This window comes from Balaenoptera physalus (genome assembly GCF_965194825.1).
Source record: "Balaenoptera physalus genome assembly, chromosome: 12".
In the NCBI taxonomy this organism is placed as follows: domain Eukaryota; kingdom Metazoa; phylum Chordata; class Mammalia; order Artiodactyla; family Balaenopteridae; genus Balaenoptera; species Balaenoptera physalus.
This window is the reverse complement of record NC_138897.1, coordinates 91,207,377-91,227,512: the sequence shown is the minus strand read 5'-3', so window position 1 is coordinate 91,227,512 and position 20,136 is coordinate 91,207,377. Positions and strand designations below refer to the sequence as shown.

The following is a 20,136-nucleotide window of genomic DNA, read 5'->3' as shown; positions in this document are numbered from 1 at the left end:
AGTTGATGGATATTTGGGTTGTTTCTGTTGATACTTTCTGGCTGTTGTGAATAGTGCTGCTGTGAACATTCATGTTCGTTTTGTCTCATCACCTGTTTTCATTTCTTGGGCTGCATGCCTGGGAGTGGAATTGCTGGGTCATATGGTGTCTCTGTGTTTAACTTAGTGAGGCACTGCCAGACTGGTTTCCGCAGAGATTGCACCATCTTATGTCCCCGCTGGCAATATGTGAGAGTCCCTGGTTTTCAGAGAAGCCAGAAATTGGGGTTTTTCTGTGAAATCCTCTTCATAACTCCTCGTGCTGAGCTGGTCGCTGGGGCTTGGCTGACCTGGATGGGGAGGGGGAAGCAGGTCCCTGGAAAACTGCCCGGCGGGAGCAGATCTGGGGTCTGTGCCACATTCTGGGCCTACGGGAAGCTGTTTTTCTGGCTGTTGCTTGGCGCATGCGTGTGGTGTGATGGATCGTGTTACCCGGGGCTGTAAATCCCGCTGGCCACAGGGGAGATGTTTCTGAGGCTGGAGTGGGCTGGCTTTTCTTTTCTCCTTTTCCCCAGGAGGGAGGGGTGCTGGCTATGGCTTGAGGAGGAGAAGCGGTGCCCAGGGGAGGGTGGGCCTTGAGTCCCTCCCATTGCGCTTCTGGAGTTCGGGACCAGAGGCAGTTTTCCCCAGGGTTTCTGTGCCCAGCAGCCTGGGGCTTGGGGAGCACTTGTATGGGCTTGGGCCATGGGGAGGTTCACGGGGAAGTTCACGGGGAGGTTCATGGGGAAGTTGGTGCTTGTCTGTGTCCCCCATGGTGGCTTGCAGGGAGCCTGACGTGTGGGGATATTAGTGGAATAAAGACACACTTGGCTCTGGGGGTTGGTTAAAAAAGTAAGGCCAGAAAACCCCTGGAAAATGGAACAGTTAAATTGATACGCATTGGTTGATTAGTCCATCCATCCATCCATCCTTCCTCCTTCTCCCCTCCTTCCCTCCCTCATCCATCCAACCCTCCATGCACTCCTCATTCATCTCATTCATCACCTTTTCCATCCATCCATCCATCCATCCATCCATCCATCCATCCATCCATCCTCCCTCTCCCTTCCCTTTATCCATCCATCTCTCATTCATCTCATTCATCACCTTTTCCATCCATCCATCCATCCATACATCCATCCATCCACCCTCCCTCTCCCTTCCCTTTGTCTCGCCTTTATCCATCCGTCCATCCATCCATCTATCCATCCATCCATCCATCCTCCCTCTCCCTTCCCTTTATCCATCCATCTCTCATTCATCTTAGCATCCGTCCTTCATCCATCCATCCGTTCTCCCTTCGTCTGTCCATCCATCCACCCATCCATTTCTCCTTCCTCCTCCGTCCATCCATCTCCCGGTGAACACCTGGCTGAGAGCTTTCCCTGTTGGGACAGACCTGTCACTGGATGTCAGCTCTGATTGGCAAGCCTTTTTGTCTGACTGGTTCACTGCTGTAGCTCCAGTGTTTGGAACAGTGCCTGCACATTGTAGATACCCAAATAATTTCCTGATTGGCCAGAATGTGTGGAGACCCCATTGGCATGGGTTTGTTTAGCTTGGTCCCAGCTTGCGGGGGGCAGGTGGCACCTCTGTGGGCAGCACCCTGAGTTGGCTCTGAGTATGGTGACCCTCAGCTACTCCAGGCCACCACCCCTCGGGCAGGGCCAAGGACAGGCTGTGATTGGGGTCCTGGCTCCTCCTTAGGGAGCCCAGTGACCTCTTTGCCAGGTAAGGGGCAAGGAAGCTGGTCTTCCTCCTTTAATAGAGTAAGGATTACAGGTGGGCCAGCCCTTTTACGCACAGAGGCCTGCACCCATGGCTCCTTGACAGGGGCACAGCTGAAGTTTCCTTGAGCCCAGAGATGCCAGGGGCAGGTTTGATAAAGGAGACCCTTCACATCACCCCTGCCCAGAGGTGTGGTATCCTTCCCATCTCACTTGGAGTGAAAGCCCCATGTGACCTCCACTTTCACCATCCGGGTCTCCCTGCTGTTCCCCACCTCAGGGCCTTTGCACTTGCTGTTCCCTCTGCCTGGAACACCCTTCCAAGACATCTGCTGGTTCCCTCTCTCCCCTCCTCCACATCTTTGCTGAAAGACGCCTTCCGGTGAGGCTGTCCCGGACCACCCACTTTAAAACTGCACCTCACCCCCCATCCCCTGCCTACCCACCTCACGCTTCTATTTTTCTCCATAGCACAGATACTGCCCACCACCCTATAATTACTCCCGTCTCACCCAGAGGAATGTCAGCTCCGCGAGGGCGGGGAGTTTGGGTCTGTTATTCGCTGCTGCGTCCCGGCACCTGTCCCGCAGGAGGTGCCTATAAAGCGTGGTTGACAATGGGGAGCAACCAGGGCAGGGGGGCAGGAACTTTGCCTTCGCCCCTGTCCACGTGGGCCATACAGGCTCCCGTGAGCCAGGCCGGGTGAGGCTCACCCATGCCACTTCCCATCTGCATCTTATGACTTAGTTCAGAGCTGGGTTCCTGGGCATCTGTTCTGTGCCATGAGCCCCTGCTGAAGGTGGCCATCAAATGCTTGGCCGGTCCCCGATGTTTACAGCATGCCAGAAGCTAGAAACACAAGGTGGGAACAGTCAGCTTCATTGTAGCTGGTGTTTCCATAGCAGCTTAACCTCACACCCCAGAACTGCTTCTGTCCTCAAGTCCTGTCCCATCCCCCCACCCCTGCCCCAGTGCTGGCTTCCGGGTCTCCATTCTCCTCGGGCCAGGCTGCCTGGCACATTTTTGTTTAGTAGATATTTATTGGAAGTCTACTTTGTACCAGGCTCTGGGATATAGCAGTGAACAAAGCAAATATTTATTGAGCGCCTATCGTGTTGGGTTAAATGACGTCCTCCCCAAATTCATGTCCACCCGGAACCTATGAGTGTGATTTGATTGGGAGAGAGGGTCTCTGCAGATGTAATTAGTTAAGATGAGGTCATACTGGAGAGGGTGGGCCTTAAATATAATTGGAGTCCTTATAAGAAGAGCGGGCACAGGCACACGGGAAAAAAGGCCGTGGGAAGATGGGCAGAGATTGGAGCAATGGGGCCACAAGTCAAGGAAACCTGGAGCCACCAGGAGCTGGAAGGGACAAGGAAGTATCCTCCCCTGGAGCCTCTGGAGGGAGTGCGGCCCTGCTGACACCTTGATTTTGGACTTCTGGCCTCCAGATCAGTGAGAGGATCCATTTCCGTTGTTTTTAGCCATCCACTTTGTGGCAGTTTGTTATGGCAGCTCCGGGAAAATAATACACCTACTGTGTGCCAGGCACCATGCCCCTCATGGGGGATTCAGCAGTCAATTAAAACAAACATTTATGGAGCAGCTACTATATGTCAGACACTCAGGAGACCGGCAGGGTCCCTGCCCACAGGCTCCCAGCACATGTGTGTGTCCCTGGCCCGAGACAGGCTGGCTGGGGTGGGGTGTCATAGACCGTGTCCCCTCTGTGGGACTGGCGGCCACTCGAGCGCCGCGGGGGGTTCTGACGAGCGCGCAGGTCAGCACTGGGGCCGGGGGGCCTCTCTCCTGCCTGGCAGCTGATTTTGAATTCTGAAGCTTCCCCACCTGCCACAAGTCCCAGCGTCGGTCCCGTTAGTTCCAAGAAAATGTCAGGCGCGTGCAGGGCAGACAGCTCCCCTTTCATCTTCCTGGGCTCAGGTCTGAAGGCTCCCAGGCACATTTCAGCTTCCGTTCCAGCCCCTTAACAAACACCCCCTCCGCCTCCCCGTGCTCTCAGAGACATCCCAGCCCCAGTGGCTATAACCCCACCCTCCCTGATCTGAGCCTGGCTGCTCGGACACGGAAAATCTGTGGAATGTGTCTTGGTGTGGCCTCCCTGGCCGTCTCGCCTGGGGCCCGAGACGGGATGTCCGGGCAGGACAGAAACTTCCCCCCGGAAAGAGGCCTCTGCCCAGCAGGGTCAGGGGGATTCAGGTGTGGCGGGTTCCAGCCTCACCTCGTGTTACTGGCGCTCACCTCCGCCTGACAGTTTCGTTCGTTGAGCACCTGCTGTGTGCCCGGCGCTATGCTAGGCCCTGCAAGGCAGACACAGAATCACAGGCAGTGAGCTTTCTCCGTGGATGGAACACGGGCTTGGCAGGCTTGTGGGGTGCTGCCGAATCAGACCCACAGCCTATGGGGCTCTCCCAGGGCGGCTGCGTGGCCCTGGCCGTGTGCACAGGTGCTCCCAGCATGGGCTGGGCCTGCAGTTTGCAGCCCTCCCCCAGCCGGCTCTGTGGGCCCGTGGTTTTTGGTTTGGGTATGCGAGGCCCGGTGGGGCTTGCGGTGTCCCCATCCTATGGGGTCAGAAGCATCCCAAGCCACCTGGCGAAGCAAGCCCTTAACCTCGCCAGAGCGCTCTCTCTCCTCCGTGGAGCCCTAACCTGGCTGAGTTTGCCTTATTGAGCTCCTGCTGTTTACCAGGCACCCTTCACAAGTGTGCTGTCCTCCTGGGTCCGTGGAGCAGGGACGCGCATGTTCCCTGTCTACAGTGGAGGAAACTGAGGACGGAGCCCCGAGGCACCTTGCCTGAGGGGGGAATGACAGGCCCCTGTCCCTGGGGGGCCGCTCGGCCTCCCTCACCCCCAGAGCAAGATGTGTCTTCGGCTGGCAGTCTCCTTCTCGACTTGCACGCTGTCTGCCGCTGCTTCTCTGTTCCTGCTATCCCGATCCCACCGGTGTCATCGCGTGCAGGGACGCTTGCGAGAGCCCCCCAGGCCTCTGGGTTCCACACTTGCTCTTCACGGCGCCTGCTTGTCAAACACCCCGATCCTTTCCTCTCTCCCTCAACCACCTTCCGTGGCTCCCCATTGCCCTTTGAACAAAATCCATCCTTTCCGTGGCCCGTGGGCCTTGAATGACTTGATGAATTTCTCAAGCACGAAATGCCTGGTCTCATCTCCGGGTTCTCGCTCAGGTGGTGGCCTCTGCCTGGAGCCCCCTCCACTTCCCCCTCCCCCGGCTGTGTCTTGTTCACGCTCCAGAAAGTTCTCCCTGCCACCCCCTCGCCCTCCCCAAGGCTTCCAGAGCCCCCAGCCTGCTCTCAGAATCACTATTTGCTGCTTGTCTGCACCCCGCCGGGGCACCGAGACCCTCTGTGGCCTGGACCATGCCTCATTCACTAGCCTGGAGCTCAGCTCACAGTGGGGACCCCTAAGAGTCTGGAGATCAACGGATGTCCACCACCCTCTCCTGACCCCAAAGCTCCCACACCCTGCAGTGATACTGGGGCCACTGTATCACATTCCTGCTCCAGCCTGGATCCATTTCTCAGAACCCCTTTCAGCCAAGACCAGATCCAGGAGACCCCCACGTTGCCCCACGGGTAGCTCTCGTCCTCTCCTACCCTTGTCTTTGATGAAGTAATGTCATGTTTTTTCTTGGCATGCACCTCTAAGTGTTGCTGATGAAGTCAAAGCTTAATCCCCACCCCTGCCCCGCCGTTCACAGTGTTACGCAAACACCACTTTTATCTAGTTTCGAAACATTTCCATCATTGCATGGTAACCTCCATACCCATCAGTCGCTCCACACCGCTCCATCCCACCCCCCGCCCTTGGCAGCCTCCAGTCTGCTTTCTGTCTCTGGATTTATCATTCTGGACGTTTCCTATAAGTGGAATCATATGGTATCTGTCCTTTCATGTCTGGCTCCTTTCACTTAGCATCACGTTTGCAAGGTTCATCCACGTTGTGACACGTGTCAGTGCTTGGTTCTTTTTTATAGCTGAACCATATTCCGTTGTACAGATAGACCACGTTCTGTTTATTGCTCCACTCATTGGTTGATGGGCACTTGGGTTGTTTCCACCTTTGGCTATAGTGAATACTGCTGCTGTGAATACCATGATTCGTTTCAGTCTCTGTTTTCCATTCTTTTGGGTATATGCCTAGGAGCGGAATTGCTGGGTCCTACAGTAATTCTATGTTTAACGTTTTTAGGAACTGTCAAACTATTTTCCTAAAAATAAATTTTTTTTTTCAAGTTGGCGAAAAATGTGGCTAAGGTTGGGGGAGATAGAAATGGAGCTTATTAAAATAAGCTCGTGGTGAATGCAGGAGGTGCAAGATCCCCAGAGTCCCCTGGCTTTGGGGACCACCTGCACATGAGGATGCTGGGCCATGGAGCCGGCGGAGTGATCCTTTGACAGGTGGGTGGTGGGGGCATGAACCCCAAGCTCGGTGGTGGACACTCTGTGAACGTTGAGGTCGTGGGAAGCCAGGCCTTGGCACGAGGAGGGTGGGGAAGTGGCCGAGGATTCTCCAGGGCTGGTTTGAAAAGGTGTCACTTCCCTGGCTTCTGGAGCCCACATGCAGTGCACGCCGTGAGCATCTTTCCCGGGATGCCATCCCCAGTCGGCATTTCATTAGGCAAAGGAGGTTAGAAATCTACTGGTAAATTAGACTTCTCGCCGCCTCATGCAATGCAAAGTCACATAGCAACTTGGAAGTTGCGCGTGGCGCTCTTGGAAAGGCACGCAGATTGAGCTTCTCTCTGCCCAGGTGCTGCCCTCTTCCTCTTGCAGAGAGCGGGCAACCGTTTAAAACCCAGAGAGAGGCCAGAATAGAGCTGGCTTTGCTGCATCAGACCACCAGGGTCTGCTGGGCTTTGTGATGAGCTGGGACACAGGGAATTCTGGGACAGGGTCCAGCACTGGTGGCCACAACTGACCCCTCTCCCAAGGCCAGTCTCTTGTCTCTGGGCTGCAGGAGGGCTGCCACGTTGCTCTTGGTGGGGACTGGCGGCGGCAGCTCTGCCTCCCTTCCATGTCCACAGCATCGCTGCGACCGGGCTGCAACTACTGCAGTGACAGTACTAGTGACTGTAATAATAGTAGCTCCCATTTGCTGAGCAGGACTGTTCCCACGTTCGTGAGAATGACACAGTGCATCCTGCCTCGGTGTCTGGGAAAAGTCCACGTGGGCTTTTTTCCTGAGGTGGTCATAGGTGTGGCAGTTTGGGCTCTGGAATTCTTTGGCTTTGCAGTGTTGGAAGGATTGACAGCACCCGATGGAAAGGTTGCCTCCTTTGTGACTCCCTCCTTCTCTGGGTGAGTCAGAACTTTTGATGGCAAGTGACAGAAAGCTGGGTTGGGCTGGCAAAGGCAAAACACACAGAAGGAGTGCCTTGGCTTCCCTAAATGAAGTAGCAGCTATGATCTGCCTTCAGGCATGGCTGTATCAGGACCCAGCTGTGCTCTCTCTACCCTTCAAATCTGCCTTCCTGGGGCTATGTTCTCGGGTAGGTCCCTGCCAAGTGGTGGCCCCTGAGAGCTCCAGGCTTTCATCCTCCTGGCTTACAGCCCCAGTGGATAGTGCCTGTTTCTGGTTCCTTCTCAGTCTCATGACTGACTCTCATTGGCTCAGATTGGGTCAGATGCCCATCCCTGAACCAATCACTGCCCCAGGGGAAGCAGGAATCTGATTGGCCAGGCCCAGATCACATGATCACACCTGGAGTCTGGGGAGGGAAGATGGTCCCTAAAAAGAAAGTCGAGTCTACTGTAGCAGGAGATGGGGGTGGGGAGTGGGATGCAGTCTTGGCCCCCAGATGGGAGGGAAGGGGGTCTTGTTCTTCCTTTGATCACCATGATCTCAATCTTCCCTCCCAATATCCCTCCACATCAGACCTCCAAAGGGCAGAGGTTTAGGGCGTCCACGCCCTTGAAAGACAGTTGTCAGTGGAGGGCAGGGTGATGAGGGACGTTGTGATGAAATTACAGGGAGCTGGGGGTACACATGAGATGCAACCCCAGCCCGAGAGGGTATATCACATGGGGGCATCCAGGTGCCGGGCCGCTGCGCCACCTTGGATTCTCCTTATCTCCTGGGTGGTGGGTGTGAGTGGGAGGTTTGCACATGACAGGGGCCTGATGGACACCCCTTTTCTGAGTGGCTGAGTGTGGAGGAGACCCGAGACCTGCCAGGCTTTCAACCCGGGCCTGGGCGGCGGAGCCAGTTATACCTCGGGCAGGCTGCTTGGAGCAGTGGCTGGTGGAGAAGGGAGAGAAGGGTCCTGGGGAGGTTGGGGGCCCCCGGAGATTTCTGGGCAAAGGCCCCTTCTGACCAGGGGCTCTCTTGCTCTCTTGACTGGAGTCCTTTCTTCGTCCTGGGCCTCAGTTTCCCCATCTGTAAAGCCAGTGGGTTCCTTCCATCCTGGACACATGAGTGCTTTCTTCCCCATGGACAGCATCCTTTGCCTGCCCCTCCGGGAGCCACCTGGGGCCCAGCTGGCTCTCATGCGTGTCCTCGGCTGTTTCCCCGGTGTGGCCCTCGGGCTCCCAGTCGCTTCGCTCTCAGCTCACGTCCGGGCCAACCTCACGTCTGTCCTGCTCCCCCATCATAGTGTCACTCACCCTCCTCAGAGGGTCACTGGGAGGCCCAGGCAGGCCCGACTTTGCCCGGGGTTGCACTGTGACCTGTGTTCTGCCCGAGCCGACCCTGTTCACCACCATCACCCTGGACGGTTGTACGGACTTTTCCCCTCCTGGGACAGGCCCAGCAGTTGCCTGCCTGAGCTGCCAGGTGCTTTCGGGGAACCTTGCCCTGGTGACTCAAACTGGCAGAGGACTTGGGGTGGGGTTGGGTGGGCTGAGGGTGCTTGGGAGCCATGGGGGGGTCGTGGGGGCAATGCCCGCAGAGTTAGAGCTCCCGTGCCTGCTGAGCGAGGGCCTTGGCAGCGGGGGAAGACACGGCTGTCACCGATGTGGCTTGTGCAGCAGCTGCTGGCCTGTGGCTGGGAGAGGCCTCAGACACCACGTGGCGTCTCCCACTGCTGTCAACGGGCACGGAGCTTACCAGTGGCACGGAGGAGGGTCCCGGAGGACCCCTGTGTGCTCTCGCTTCCTCACAGGGGCCACAGGAAGGAATTGGGGCCCCGGCAGGGTCCGCAAGGAGCAGCCGCCCTGTGACTGATCTTCCTTGCTTTTCTGGTCTCCTCACAGGTGCCTGGCACAGGGAGGCCCTCAAGCAGATGACGAAGACTGGCTTTTAATCCTTGGAGACCATTGAGAGGGAGCTTACAGGGGCCCACGAGCCCCCCTGGACGCCCACCACCATGTCGGGGTCCACGCAGCCCGTGGCACAGACGTGGAGGGCCACCGAGCCCCGTTACCCGCCCCACGGCGTTTCCTACCCCGTGCAGATCGCCCGGCCACACACGGTAAGGGGCACGAATGTGCGCCTGGGGTCACCTTTGGGGCCTTCTCTTGTCACCGGGTTCCTATTTCTCCTTGGAGTTGAGGCTGGAGCGGCTCCAACGGTGTCCCGCCAGGCCTCACTGTCCCCCGCGGGGAGGTGGGGTGCTTTGGCAGAGACCACTGGCATCTGTGTCCTGGGGACAGCTGGTAAAATCTCTTAGCTCCCATTTTAAAGCTAGGAAGATGGAGCCCAGGGCCAGGCTGAGCTGGGATCTCTGCCTCTGAGTCGGCTGTGGGATTTGCATGCAGACGTGGAGCTCCTGCTGTATACACTGTCAGCCCAGCCTCAGCCGGGCTCCCCTGCTTTAGGATTGGGGTGGCTTCCTAGGGGCCATGGCCCGCAGATGCTCCCCTCCCCAGTCCTCAGGGCCTGGAGCCGATTCACTGCAGTGGTGCCCAGCGCTCTGAGACAATGGGGTCCAGCGCATGTCATTCTCTGAATCCCCGACACGGGGGTCGCAGGGGTTAGTTCTGCTCACAGGGGGGTCTCCCCATCGTTGTGTGTGGGGGTGGTGGCCTGCTGGGGAGGGAGCGGGCGTGCCCTTGGTCAGCTCTTTTTTTAAAAAAAAAAAATATGTTTTTCTGCGCCGCATGGCCTGTGAGATCTTAGTTCCCTGACCAGGGATCGAACCCGTGCCCCCTGCAGTGGAAGCGTGGAGTCTTAAACATTGGACCGCCAGGGAAGTCCCGTTGGTCAGCCCTTTTGAGCTGCACCCCACTCTGTCCACCTCCTAGTGGGGGCCCCCTTTCCTGACTTCATCTCTAGTTGCGTGTGGCCCTGAGGATGAGGCTTGGTTCTGTTCTGTATCCTCAGGGGCTTGCCAGAGGGCTCTCAGGGTCCTGGGCCTCCCCCGTTTGACCTCCTGGCTGCTTGGTGAGGGGCTGTGAGGGTTTGCAGTTGCAGCTGGGGTCAAAGCTTGCTGTGCTGGCCCCTATGTGAACACGCCTGTGTCTGTCCTGCTTGGCTGGTGTGGTCCCTCCTGAGATGCAGAGAGGAAATGGCGTGGGAGGGCTTTTCTGTCTTCCATGAGCAAGATGTTTTTGCATTTGAGCCCACTGGACCAGCCTGGGGGTGTCCCAGAAACAGTGACCTCTTGAGGATTTGGGCCCCCAAGATGCTTTTGAGAGCCAGCTGTGATAAACGGGCACATTCTGGATGGAGTCGTTGAATTCTCACAACCCAATGAAAGAGCACCTTGCATTATCCTCCCATTTTGCAGATGAGGAGACTGAGGCTGGGAGGTTAAATAATAGGCCTCGGGTTAAATCACCGTGAGAAGGCAGTCGGCTTCAGCTTCAGGACTCTGAGCCCCTGTGAAATGGTTGACTATTTATTGGTCACCTACTGTGTGCCCAGGGCCAAGGACTGTGCCCCTGGGGGTCATTTACTATTATGTGTGGTCATTACCTTTATCATAATCACAATAACAAAAATAGGCATTGTCGTCTGAGTGCTTACTACCGGGTGAGCATTTTGTTTATGCCCTTTATGTATACAGTTGCACTTGCTTCTCTATCACTGAAGTGAGGGTACCCTTATGCCCTGTACTTTGTAGATGGGGAACATTTTGCAGGTGAGGAAACAGGACAAGTCGCTTAATGATTCTGAGCCTCTGTTGTTCATCCATAAAATGGAGTAATGACAGCATCTGTCTCCTAGATTCTCCTGGGGATTAAACGTGATGATCTGTGGAAGGTCCTTATGACAGTGCCTGGCAGACACTTAGCCAGCTATGTCCACTTACAATATTGTCACTGTCACTATAGCTGCTTGGAGGGGCTGCCTCCCCTGGGGGCTCCTGGTGGTTGCCTCTGGTTTCTCTTCTTTCTCGTCCCCTCCTGCCAGGTTCCTACCCCTCTCCCACTCCCTCCCCACGGGCCCAGCCTCGGTTAGTCCTTGAGTCCCTATGGCCCCTGCCATCCTGCAATCCCCCCATCCTTTGCCCCAGCTGGGCCCTCTCACAGTCATTTGGAGTCACCAGCTCATCTCAGACACTGCCCGCACTTTTCCCGCTGGGCCGTCAGTGATGCAGGATGCGGCTGGGTAGGACCCAGTGGTCACTTCCTCCGGGCAGGAGGCTGAGGCCGGGGGTGAGCAGGGGCCCTGGGTAGCTACGAGGCGGGGCATCCTTATCCTGTGTGGTGGCAGCAGTGGGGCCCCACTTCCTGATCACCCTGCCTCGTGCTGGGGCGACCCAGCTGGGGGCCCCTGCTTGTTACTGGCAAGGCAGGAACAAGAATTCTAGGCATCCTGGGGGGGTCTTGCTCTCCTGGTCATGTGTCCGGGGCTGGAGCCACTTTTCTTCGGCTGGTGGGAGGTGAGTGTTGGGACTGTAATCTGGAGGTCCCCCTGCAGCCCTGTGCCCCCTAACCCCTTACCGCCAGCCCCCTGTACAGGCAGGGTTTGTGAGATGCCCCCATTTTGGGGGGCAGAGGGTTTTTGGAAGACAGAGGGCGGAGGAAAAGGGGAAAAGGCGTGGAAGGCAAATGCCCCATCCAAGGGCCAGGTGGGAACCCAGGGGTCCCAGCTCCTTGTACAGTAGTTGAGGCAGGTCTGCTGGAATGAGGGGGCGGGGCCTGGACCCCGTGACCTGTGACCTTCCTGGGACTCAGCTCACTCCTGTACCTGCTCCCAACAGGCTTGCATCCAGGGTGGCACCTCCTGGCCCTGGAGGCTTCTTCCAGGGTTTCTGGGCACGGGGCTGCTTTGATGGTGGGTCCCCCCTGGAGCCCGGAAGAACCTCCAGATGTGGCTTTGAATCCCTGTTCCTCCCAACTCACTGAGTGACATTCGGCTGCTCACTTAACCCCGTGGGGGCAGCCTCAGTTTTCCCATCTGCAGTATGGGTGTTGTGGGCCTGAGCATCACTGGCGGGTGTTTGCGAGGTGCCCGGGGCGGTGTCTGTACGTGGCAGTCGCCTCCTTCCTCCTGGCGGGGTGGCTGGAGACCAAGAAGGCTCTGCACTCTGAGAGGGGCGGTGGGAGCTGCCTTCTCTGCTGGCCTGCGCCTCGGCCTGCGTCATGTCCGGGCTGCCTGGTGTGTTACGCTGGCGCAGATGGAGGGCTTAATCCCAGGTGTGCTTCCCCTGAGCCAGCCTCAGGCGCACTCCGAGCCTCTCTTCATGGTGCTGGTGCGCATGGCTCCTTCAGTCCCACCTGCTCCACCCTCAGAGCCGCTCTGAGCCCTGTTCTCTCCTTCTCTGTGGTCTCGGCTGCCCTCCCCCGCAGTATCAGGACCCCACATCTTTCCCTGAGGGTCCTGGCGGGCTCCTGGCACTGAGAGTCTCCCAGGATTGAGGGTCCCAACACATCCTCCCCTCCTTGTCTCCTTTCCAGCTTTCTAGAGCCCAGCTCGATTCTGCCTTCTCTCCCAAGCCCCCCGGGACCCCCTGAGCTCTCTCGAGTTCCTGCAAGCTTTGCACTAAATGAATACATTAAAGTCCAAAGTCTCGGGAGTCAATCCCAGCGCCACTCCTGCCTGCTGTGTGGCCTTAGGCGAGTTACTTAGCCTCTCTGTGCCTTAGTGTAAGAAGGGCTTTTCAGAGCGCAGACTCTGGAGCCAGACCGCTGGCATTCCTGTCCTGCCTCAGTGACTTCCTAGCTGTGAAACTTTGGACGAGTGGTCTTACCTCCCTGTGCCTCAGTTTCCCCATCAGTTGAGCGAGGGTAGTTATAAGACTCTGAGGATCAAGTTAGTTGACGTGTGCCGAGGCCTCTGCACAACGCCCGGGCTGAGTAAGCGTGACTGATACAGTGCAGTGTTGATGACTTTGATGCTGCTGCTGTCATGACGACAGCGTGCCCGCTAGTATCCTCTTCCGAATGGCCCCCAGGGTACACTGTGGGCTTTTCCTCTAGAGGAGGGATTGGCAACCCTTCTCTGTAAATATTTCAGGCTTTTCCGGCCACTCGGTCTCGGTCACAACTACTCCGGCACTGTTGTCGTCCTAGCGTGAAAGCAGCTCAGCCAACACGTACAGGAATGGCCATGGCCGTGTGCCAGTGACACCTGATGAAACAGGCCGAGCCTGGCTTTGGCCTTGGGCCCCGTTTGCTGACTCCTGCCCTAGATCAGTGCTTATCAGGCTCTCTGTGGGAAGGACCAGTCTGTTTCATTTCCAGTTTGTCACAAATGGATACATGGTCCTTCCGCACGTGACCCAGTTCGCGGGCACGGGGACGGGTCTAGGCCGAGGCCAGCAGGGCTGTGTTGGCCGTGCGCTCAGGTGCCGCGGTCCCGTCAACAAGCTCTCAAGTAGGATCTGAATCCTCTCGTCTTCAGCGCTCCCCCCAGACCAAGGGTCGCGGACCCAGGAGCCTGCTTGGGCCACGTACATGTGTGAGGGCAGCAGGTGGGTTTGGAATGTTTTGTTAACACGTGGAGGGTTCTTGCGTTCTGAGACGTGGCTGGAGGTTTCCAGCCTGAGTGCCTGGTGTCTTCAGGCTCCTGTGACCACAGTGAGCCCCACCTTCGGTCTCTCTTGGGGTCTCCCCAGTTCTTGCCTTCCTGTAGAGATGCAGGCACCCTCGGTTGTCCCTGGACTCAGAGCCCTGGGGTGGAGATCAGTGTGGATACCACAGAAATGGCCCCCAAGATGTTCCTTGGAGGGACCGTGCTAATGAGGTCATCCTGCTTGGTTCCCAAACTGAGAAACTGAGGCCAGAAGGGTTCATGCAGTGGCCGCCCCATGCCCCTGCCTGCCTCGGGGGCCCTGGGGGCCGTGTGCCTTTTCCCGCTTCAGTTGGCAGTGGTAGGCGCCGTCCTGCCGGGGCCCTCTCCCAAGGGATTGGACCGTCTGCCTCTCTGCCGCTTTGTTCATTTTGCTTTTGTGTGAGAGGGAATTTTCCTCCCAGCAGACTGCAGTGCTTGCCGATTTCTTCTCACACCTCTGCGTGCGTGTGCACACCGGATCTGTGCCTGGCAGCCTCGCCGGCATGATCCCAGAAGCTGCCGCCCCCTCCCTTCAGCCCTTTCTTCTCGTTCCTTCGTTAGCACCTGGTGCCTTGTGCAAGACATCGTGGGGTGTGGGGGAGGGGGGAGGCTGAGTCCTCTGCCTTCTGGAAGCTGCCCTCAGTCTTAAGGGAAACCCTTGGAGAGTTAAGGGGGATGCTTGGTTGGAGACACAGAGGCCTCCTTCCATCTGGGTCAGGCATCCGTTTCAGTTTTCTTTCTTTCTTTTTTTTTGGCCGCGCCGTGCGGCATGCGGGATCTTAGTTCCCCGACCAGGGATTGAACCCGTGCCCCCTGCAGTGGAAGCGTGGAGTCCCAACCACTAGACCGCCAGGGAATTCAGGCATCCATTTCACTGATGAGGAAACTGAGACTCAGAGAGTTTACGGGATGGACAGATACCTCTAGCCTGAGGCCTTGCAGCTTCTTGCTTCCACATCGGGCTGCCCAGGAAGGCCCTTCCCTCATTTCCAGCCTCTGAGGTTGACAGAATCCCTCTTGATTCCGGTTACTCATCCTCTCTCGCCTCCAGCCTCCCAGCCTCTTACATGTGTTTGTTTTGGAGGGTCTGAAACACATACATTTCCAACACACCTACGTGGTATCATCTAATTCTCTTTGCAGAAATAACTGCTTAAAAAAAAAAGCCAGACAGCAAAAGAATGACTAGATTTTTTTGGAAAATTGGGAGAATTAAGAAGGGTGCCAAGAAGAAAATAAATCACCTACAATCCCACGCTTTCCCAAGCCTTACTCGTGTCAGACATCACTAATTGATTGCCACCCCACAATATAACTGGGTGTTCTCTGCAGGCAGAACTAATCGATTTAGATTGGTACACATAGGAAGCCTGTCCTGTTTTCTTCTTTGAAAGGCTTCTCTTTTCTAGCTTTGTTTTTTTTTTTTAAACATTTTAATGTGTCTTAAATCAGGGTGTAGTTGCTAATCGGGGTACATCTAATTTGTTAGTGTTTAGTTTTTCCACAGATGGCAATGGGTAATGGATGGCATATTACTGAAGAAGGCATGTTTTGCCTGGAGTTTATCCTTCTGACTTTGAGCTGTTCTTGCCTATGTGACACACGTGTGTAGGTTTTCCCTCTGTAAGACGGGGGACTCTCACGTTGGGGCTTTGTTTTGGAATCTGGTCTTTGAGCCTTGCAGACCGTCAGCATTTGCCGTGTCATCCGCTGTCCCCTGGCGTGGATGCCTTTGTCTTGCTGTGTCACTTGCACCCATGGCGGATGTGCAGGTTGTGCCTTTTCCCATTTGTCTCTGCTAACACGTGGGCTCAGTTGTCTCATCTGGAAAGAGGGCAGGACCAGGTGCCCTTTAGCTGAATGTGTCACTTCTCCTTGGCGATTGGCCCCAGGAATGTCCTCTGGCTGGACTGGGTCGGAGGGCCGGGAAAGGATGTAGGAGGGTCCCCGGGTACAGGAGCAGCACCGGGCAGGGGGCTCTGGCCCTGCCTCGCTGTGTGGGCTGCACTGCAGCGGGATAGGTGCTCAATGGTCTGTGTCCTCTGCTGCAGGACGTCGGGCTGCTTGAGTACCAGCACCACCCCCGTGACTACGCCTCACACCTGTCGCCTGGCTCCATCATCCAGCCCCAGCGGAGGAGGCCCTCCCTGCTGTCCGAATTTCAGCCCGGGAATGAAAGGTGAGGAGGGGTTTGCGCGTCCATTGCTCAGACGGGGAAGTGGAGGCCTGTGCGCACGAAGAGCTCGCAGGGTCGGTGTTAAACGAAGGGGTGTCAGGCTGTGCCCTTGTCCTGGTGCGGCTGTGGCTGGGACGGGGACGGGGATGGGCAGCGAAGAGCCACGTGGCCCTTGGACTTCCCGCTGTGAGCCTGCAGTGGCCTCTGGGTGTGTGGCCCAGGCAGGAGGGGGTGACCACCAAGAAGTGGGGGAGTGGGGCTGGGTTGCTGGTTGGGAGTGACGTGTCCACAGCTGGGTGCACGTGGGGAGCCCCCTTCCTCCCCTCCCTTTGTCATCCCCTTTTCTCCGAGTCCTCTGCCATCCCTCAGCCGGCAGACTGGGCCTGTGGGCCTGCCTTGCCGTCCTTAAATCCAGGTGGGAGAGAGCAAGCCATACGGCGGGTGGGGACCCAGTGAGGGGAGGGCCAAGGCCAGAGCAGGGCCCCAGGGTGCCTGAGACAGTAGCAGCACTAATTGCTAAGAGTCCTGAGCTGCTGCGGCTTCTTTGTGTCACACCACGCGGCTTGTGGGATCTCAGTTCCCCGACCAGGGATTGAACCCAGGCCACGGCACTGAAAGCCTGGAGTCCTAACCACTAGGCCACCAGGGAACTCTTGAGAGTCCTGAGCTTCTAACATGCAATGGCCTATTGTAGGCTGCGGGCGCCCAGCGGGCACTTAGACAGGCAGCCCTGCCTGCAGGAAGCCCACAGTCTAGCAGGGGAGATGCAACGAACACACACGGTGACTCCAGAAGGAGGCAGGTGCCCTGTTTCCTGCAGGGCAGGGACGGGCTACTGTTTGGCTGGAGAGGCCGCGAAAGGCCTCTCGGGAGAGATGCGTGGCCGCTAAGTAGCCAGCCGCTCAGAGAGCGGGGTGAAGGCCTTCCAGGTGGAGGGAGCAGCGCGTGCAAAGGCCTGGAGGTGGGAATGTGCTTGGAGTGTTCCAGAAAGGCGAGGAGGCCGGGTGGCTGGGCTGAGCCAGGTGGCTGGGGGCCAGGAGGGTGAACTTCGAGGGGACTATGGGAGGGTTTGGAGCTTTGGAGGGCCAGGATATAACTTCCACCCTCAGATCCTTCCGGCCATGTGCAGTGATTCTAGGGGCAAGCAGGGACCACTGAGGCTGGGCTGGCCCAGGGGCCCTGTCCCATCGTCTCTTCCTTTGTCACATTGCTGAGGCTGCGAGGTTGAGGGATGGCCTAGGTGGGACCAGAATTCCGGAGAGCTGGCCTGGGCCTTTTGTGCTGCCACAGTTGCATGGAGGCAGCCAGGGCCCCGCGGGGAGGCCACTGCCGCGGGCCATGGCTTCAGTCCCTCTGCACCGGGTGGCTTAAAACAGCAGAAACGTGTTCTCTCCCAGTTCCTGGGGGACAGAAGTCTGAAACCCAGATGCCAGCAGGGCTGCACTCCCTCTGAAGGCTCTGGGAGAGGACCTGTTCCTGGCCTCTTCCAGCTTCTGGAGGCCCAAGGTGTTCCTTGGCCTGCTGCTGCATCACCCCAGTCTCTGCCCCCCTCTGTGTCTGTGTCCTCGGCTCTTCTTAGGAGGACGCTTGTCATTGAGTTTAGGTCCCAACTTAATCCAGTATGACCTCATCTCAGTTAATTACATCTGCAAAGACCCTACCTCCAAAGAAGGTCACATTCTGAGGTTCTGAGATGACATGAATTCTTGGGGGGGGGCACGAACCTATTATGGTGCCCTTTTCATGTTTAAATGTAGACGCCACCTGCTTCCTGCGGGGCATCTTGTAATTGTGACGCTGTTGGTTCTCAGGTGGGCAGGAGGGGCATCTTGTGACCTGGCTTTGGCGAGAGACGGGTCCCCCAGGGAGGAGAGGACAGCAGCAGAGCCTCAGCCCACATTGCAGTCAGTAACACTCATTCCGCCTACGCGCACTGATTGAACGCCTGCTGTATGCCAGGCACTAGACAGATGAATGTCCCTGCCCTTGGGGAGCAGACGTTCTGGGACGCGGGAGGCAGCCACCAAACGTGCGTGAACCAACAAGCAAATGGTGATGGCTGCAGAGAAAGAGAAAACGAGATGGGGTGAGATGGGGTATGTCTGGTGGGCAGGGAGACTGCTGTTAGGAGGATGGGGTATGTCTGGTGGGCAGGAAGACTGCTCTTAGGAGGAGGCGCCCCGTGCGCTGAGACAGGATGGAGAAGAGGTAGCCTGGAAGGAGCTGCTGTGGGAGTGTTCCAGCCTAGTCAGTGCATAGCCCCTGCGGCAGGAATGCAGTGGGCAAGGTGAACGAGGGCCAGACCAGGCCGGGCCTGAGGGTGCGGGGAATGCGTTTGGATTCTATTCTAAGTTTACTGGGCAAAAAACATCAACTTGAAAAGCATTTCAGCAGGGGCAGTATTTGGGCTGTCTGGTAAGGAGCAGGAGCTGGAGGTGAAAGCTGGGGGTCGTGGCTCAGCTGTGTGTGCTCAGGCAAGGCCATGGCCTCTCTGGGCCAGTTTCCTTCTCTGTAAACTGGGGAGGAGGGTTAAGGAGAGTTAGTTGGGAGTGATTAGGCTGGACAGCTCCTATCTCTGCATAAGGCTGCTGGGCTGACTTGAAAAGGAGGCAAGGCCAGGTTGAGCAGCCAGAGTGCTGTGATCGGCTAGTGATGTCTGCTTTGGGTGAGTGATGTGCAAATAGCATCATGTGTGTTATTGTCTGTGTGAGACCCACAGTGTTTTTCAGACTTTCCCCGTGAATCACCAGGGATCTTGTTTCAATGCAGACTCAGATTCAGTAGGTCTGGGGTGGGACTCAAGATTCTGCATTCGTAACCAGCCTCAGGAGGGGCTGAGGCTGCTGGTCTGGGGGCCACCCTCAGTGAGGGAGCAGGGAGTCAATCACCAGTACATTCTCTTGCTGTAAACGTAGTTAGTGAATGCGACTCGGAGGAAGACAGAGCTGTATTCGAGTCCCGCCTCTCTGTGTGCCCTTGAGCAGATGGGCACTCCTCCCGCAGGACGGGCAGCAGACGTGATGCCGTGTGCCCTTGCCCCCCACAGGTCCCAGGAGCTTCACCTGCGACCCGAGTCGCACTCATACCTGCCTGAGCTGGGCAAGTCGGAGATGGAATTCCTGGAGAGCAAGCGCCCTCGCCTGGAGCTGCTGCCTGACCCCCTGCTGCGGCCCTCGCCCCTGTTGGCCACTGGCCAGCCCGGGGGCTCCGAGGACCTGTCCAAGGTAAGGCCTGGCCTCAGCCGGGAGCTCCTCTGAGGGTTTGGGTGCTGCTGCGATTGGGCGGGGAACAAGGGAGGGGGTGGGCGTGCTGGGCTGGGGGGATGGCTTGGGTGAAGGCTGGGAGAAGGACTGAGCCCGGGGCGTGCAGAGGCTGGGCAGCCAGAGGAGGGTCCGGGGACGAGCTTGGCTCTGTGGGCCATTTCTTGGCTGGAGAGGGACAGCTTCCCCCACTGCCCCCTCCAGCTGCCCAAGTGTGTCCAGCCTGTGGGGACCACTGTGTCCCGGAGGGCGCCTGCATTTTACTCTTCTTTAAGCAGAAAGTCGAGCTGAGATGGAGGGGGAGAATGTGCACAGATTAAGCGCTCATGGTTTGCTGCTGAGAGAGGTTTTTCTGCTATTTCAGTGAACCTCAGGACCGTCCACGCTAGAAGCTCGTTTGCTCTGTATCTAAACGGAGGAATCACAGCCAGTGGCCCAGATGCTTCTGTCCCCTAGGGTCCCCCAGCTGCCTCAGAGGCTGTCATTTCACTGTCACTGCCTAGGGTGGGGCAGGGACTACGGCCGGATGATACGCTCATCCTTGGCCGGCTGCGTGATGGATGTCCTTTCCGCACGTGCTGAGCAGTGCCTTTGTGCTCCTTCGTGACCGTGAGGACGCACATTAGCTCATTAACGGCCGCCCAGCTGCTGGGTGAGGTCAGTGCTCGTCTCACTGCAGCACCAGCAGGGGTGGGTGGGGCCTGGGAGCCAGGACAGGGGAGGGAAGTGGCCCACTCGGGCCTGCTGGATCCTCTTCTCTGCCTGACACTGGATTGGTGGGATTTCAGGCTGAGGCCAGTTCTTCATCGGGGGGCTGGCAGGAAAGGGGTTTCCCGGGGTGGTCACGATGATGGTGACAAGCTAACACGGAGGCCCTGACCGTGTGCCGGGTGCTTTGCTGAGCGTGCGTGTCCTTCCATTGTGCCTTCCCAGCCTGATGAAGCCCGGCCTGCGATCACCTCTTATAGACAGGGCCCCAGGCTAAGAGAGCCACTCACCCACGGTCACTGGGAAGTGGCGAGCGGGCCCTGAAGCCCAGG

General features: G+C 57.4%; 1 protein-coding gene across 26 annotated transcripts in view; it reads left to right on the top strand.

The window, feature by feature from the left end:
• NCOR2 (nuclear receptor corepressor 2) overlaps positions 1-20,136 on the top strand; it is a 222,354-nt gene that overhangs the window by 61,553 nt on the left and 140,665 nt on the right. For all 26 annotated transcript variants that reach the window (XM_082418134.1, XM_082418153.1, XM_082418146.1 and 23 more), the window contains 3 exons: positions 8,974-9,191; positions 15,712-15,839; positions 18,883-19,060. In XM_082418134.1, the coding sequence (XP_082274260.1) occupies positions 9,087-9,191; positions 15,712-15,839; positions 18,883-19,060 (411 nt within the window). In that variant the 5' untranslated portion in view covers positions 8,974-9,086. The remainder of the gene's footprint in view (positions 1-8,973; positions 9,192-15,711; positions 15,840-18,882; positions 19,061-20,136) is intronic.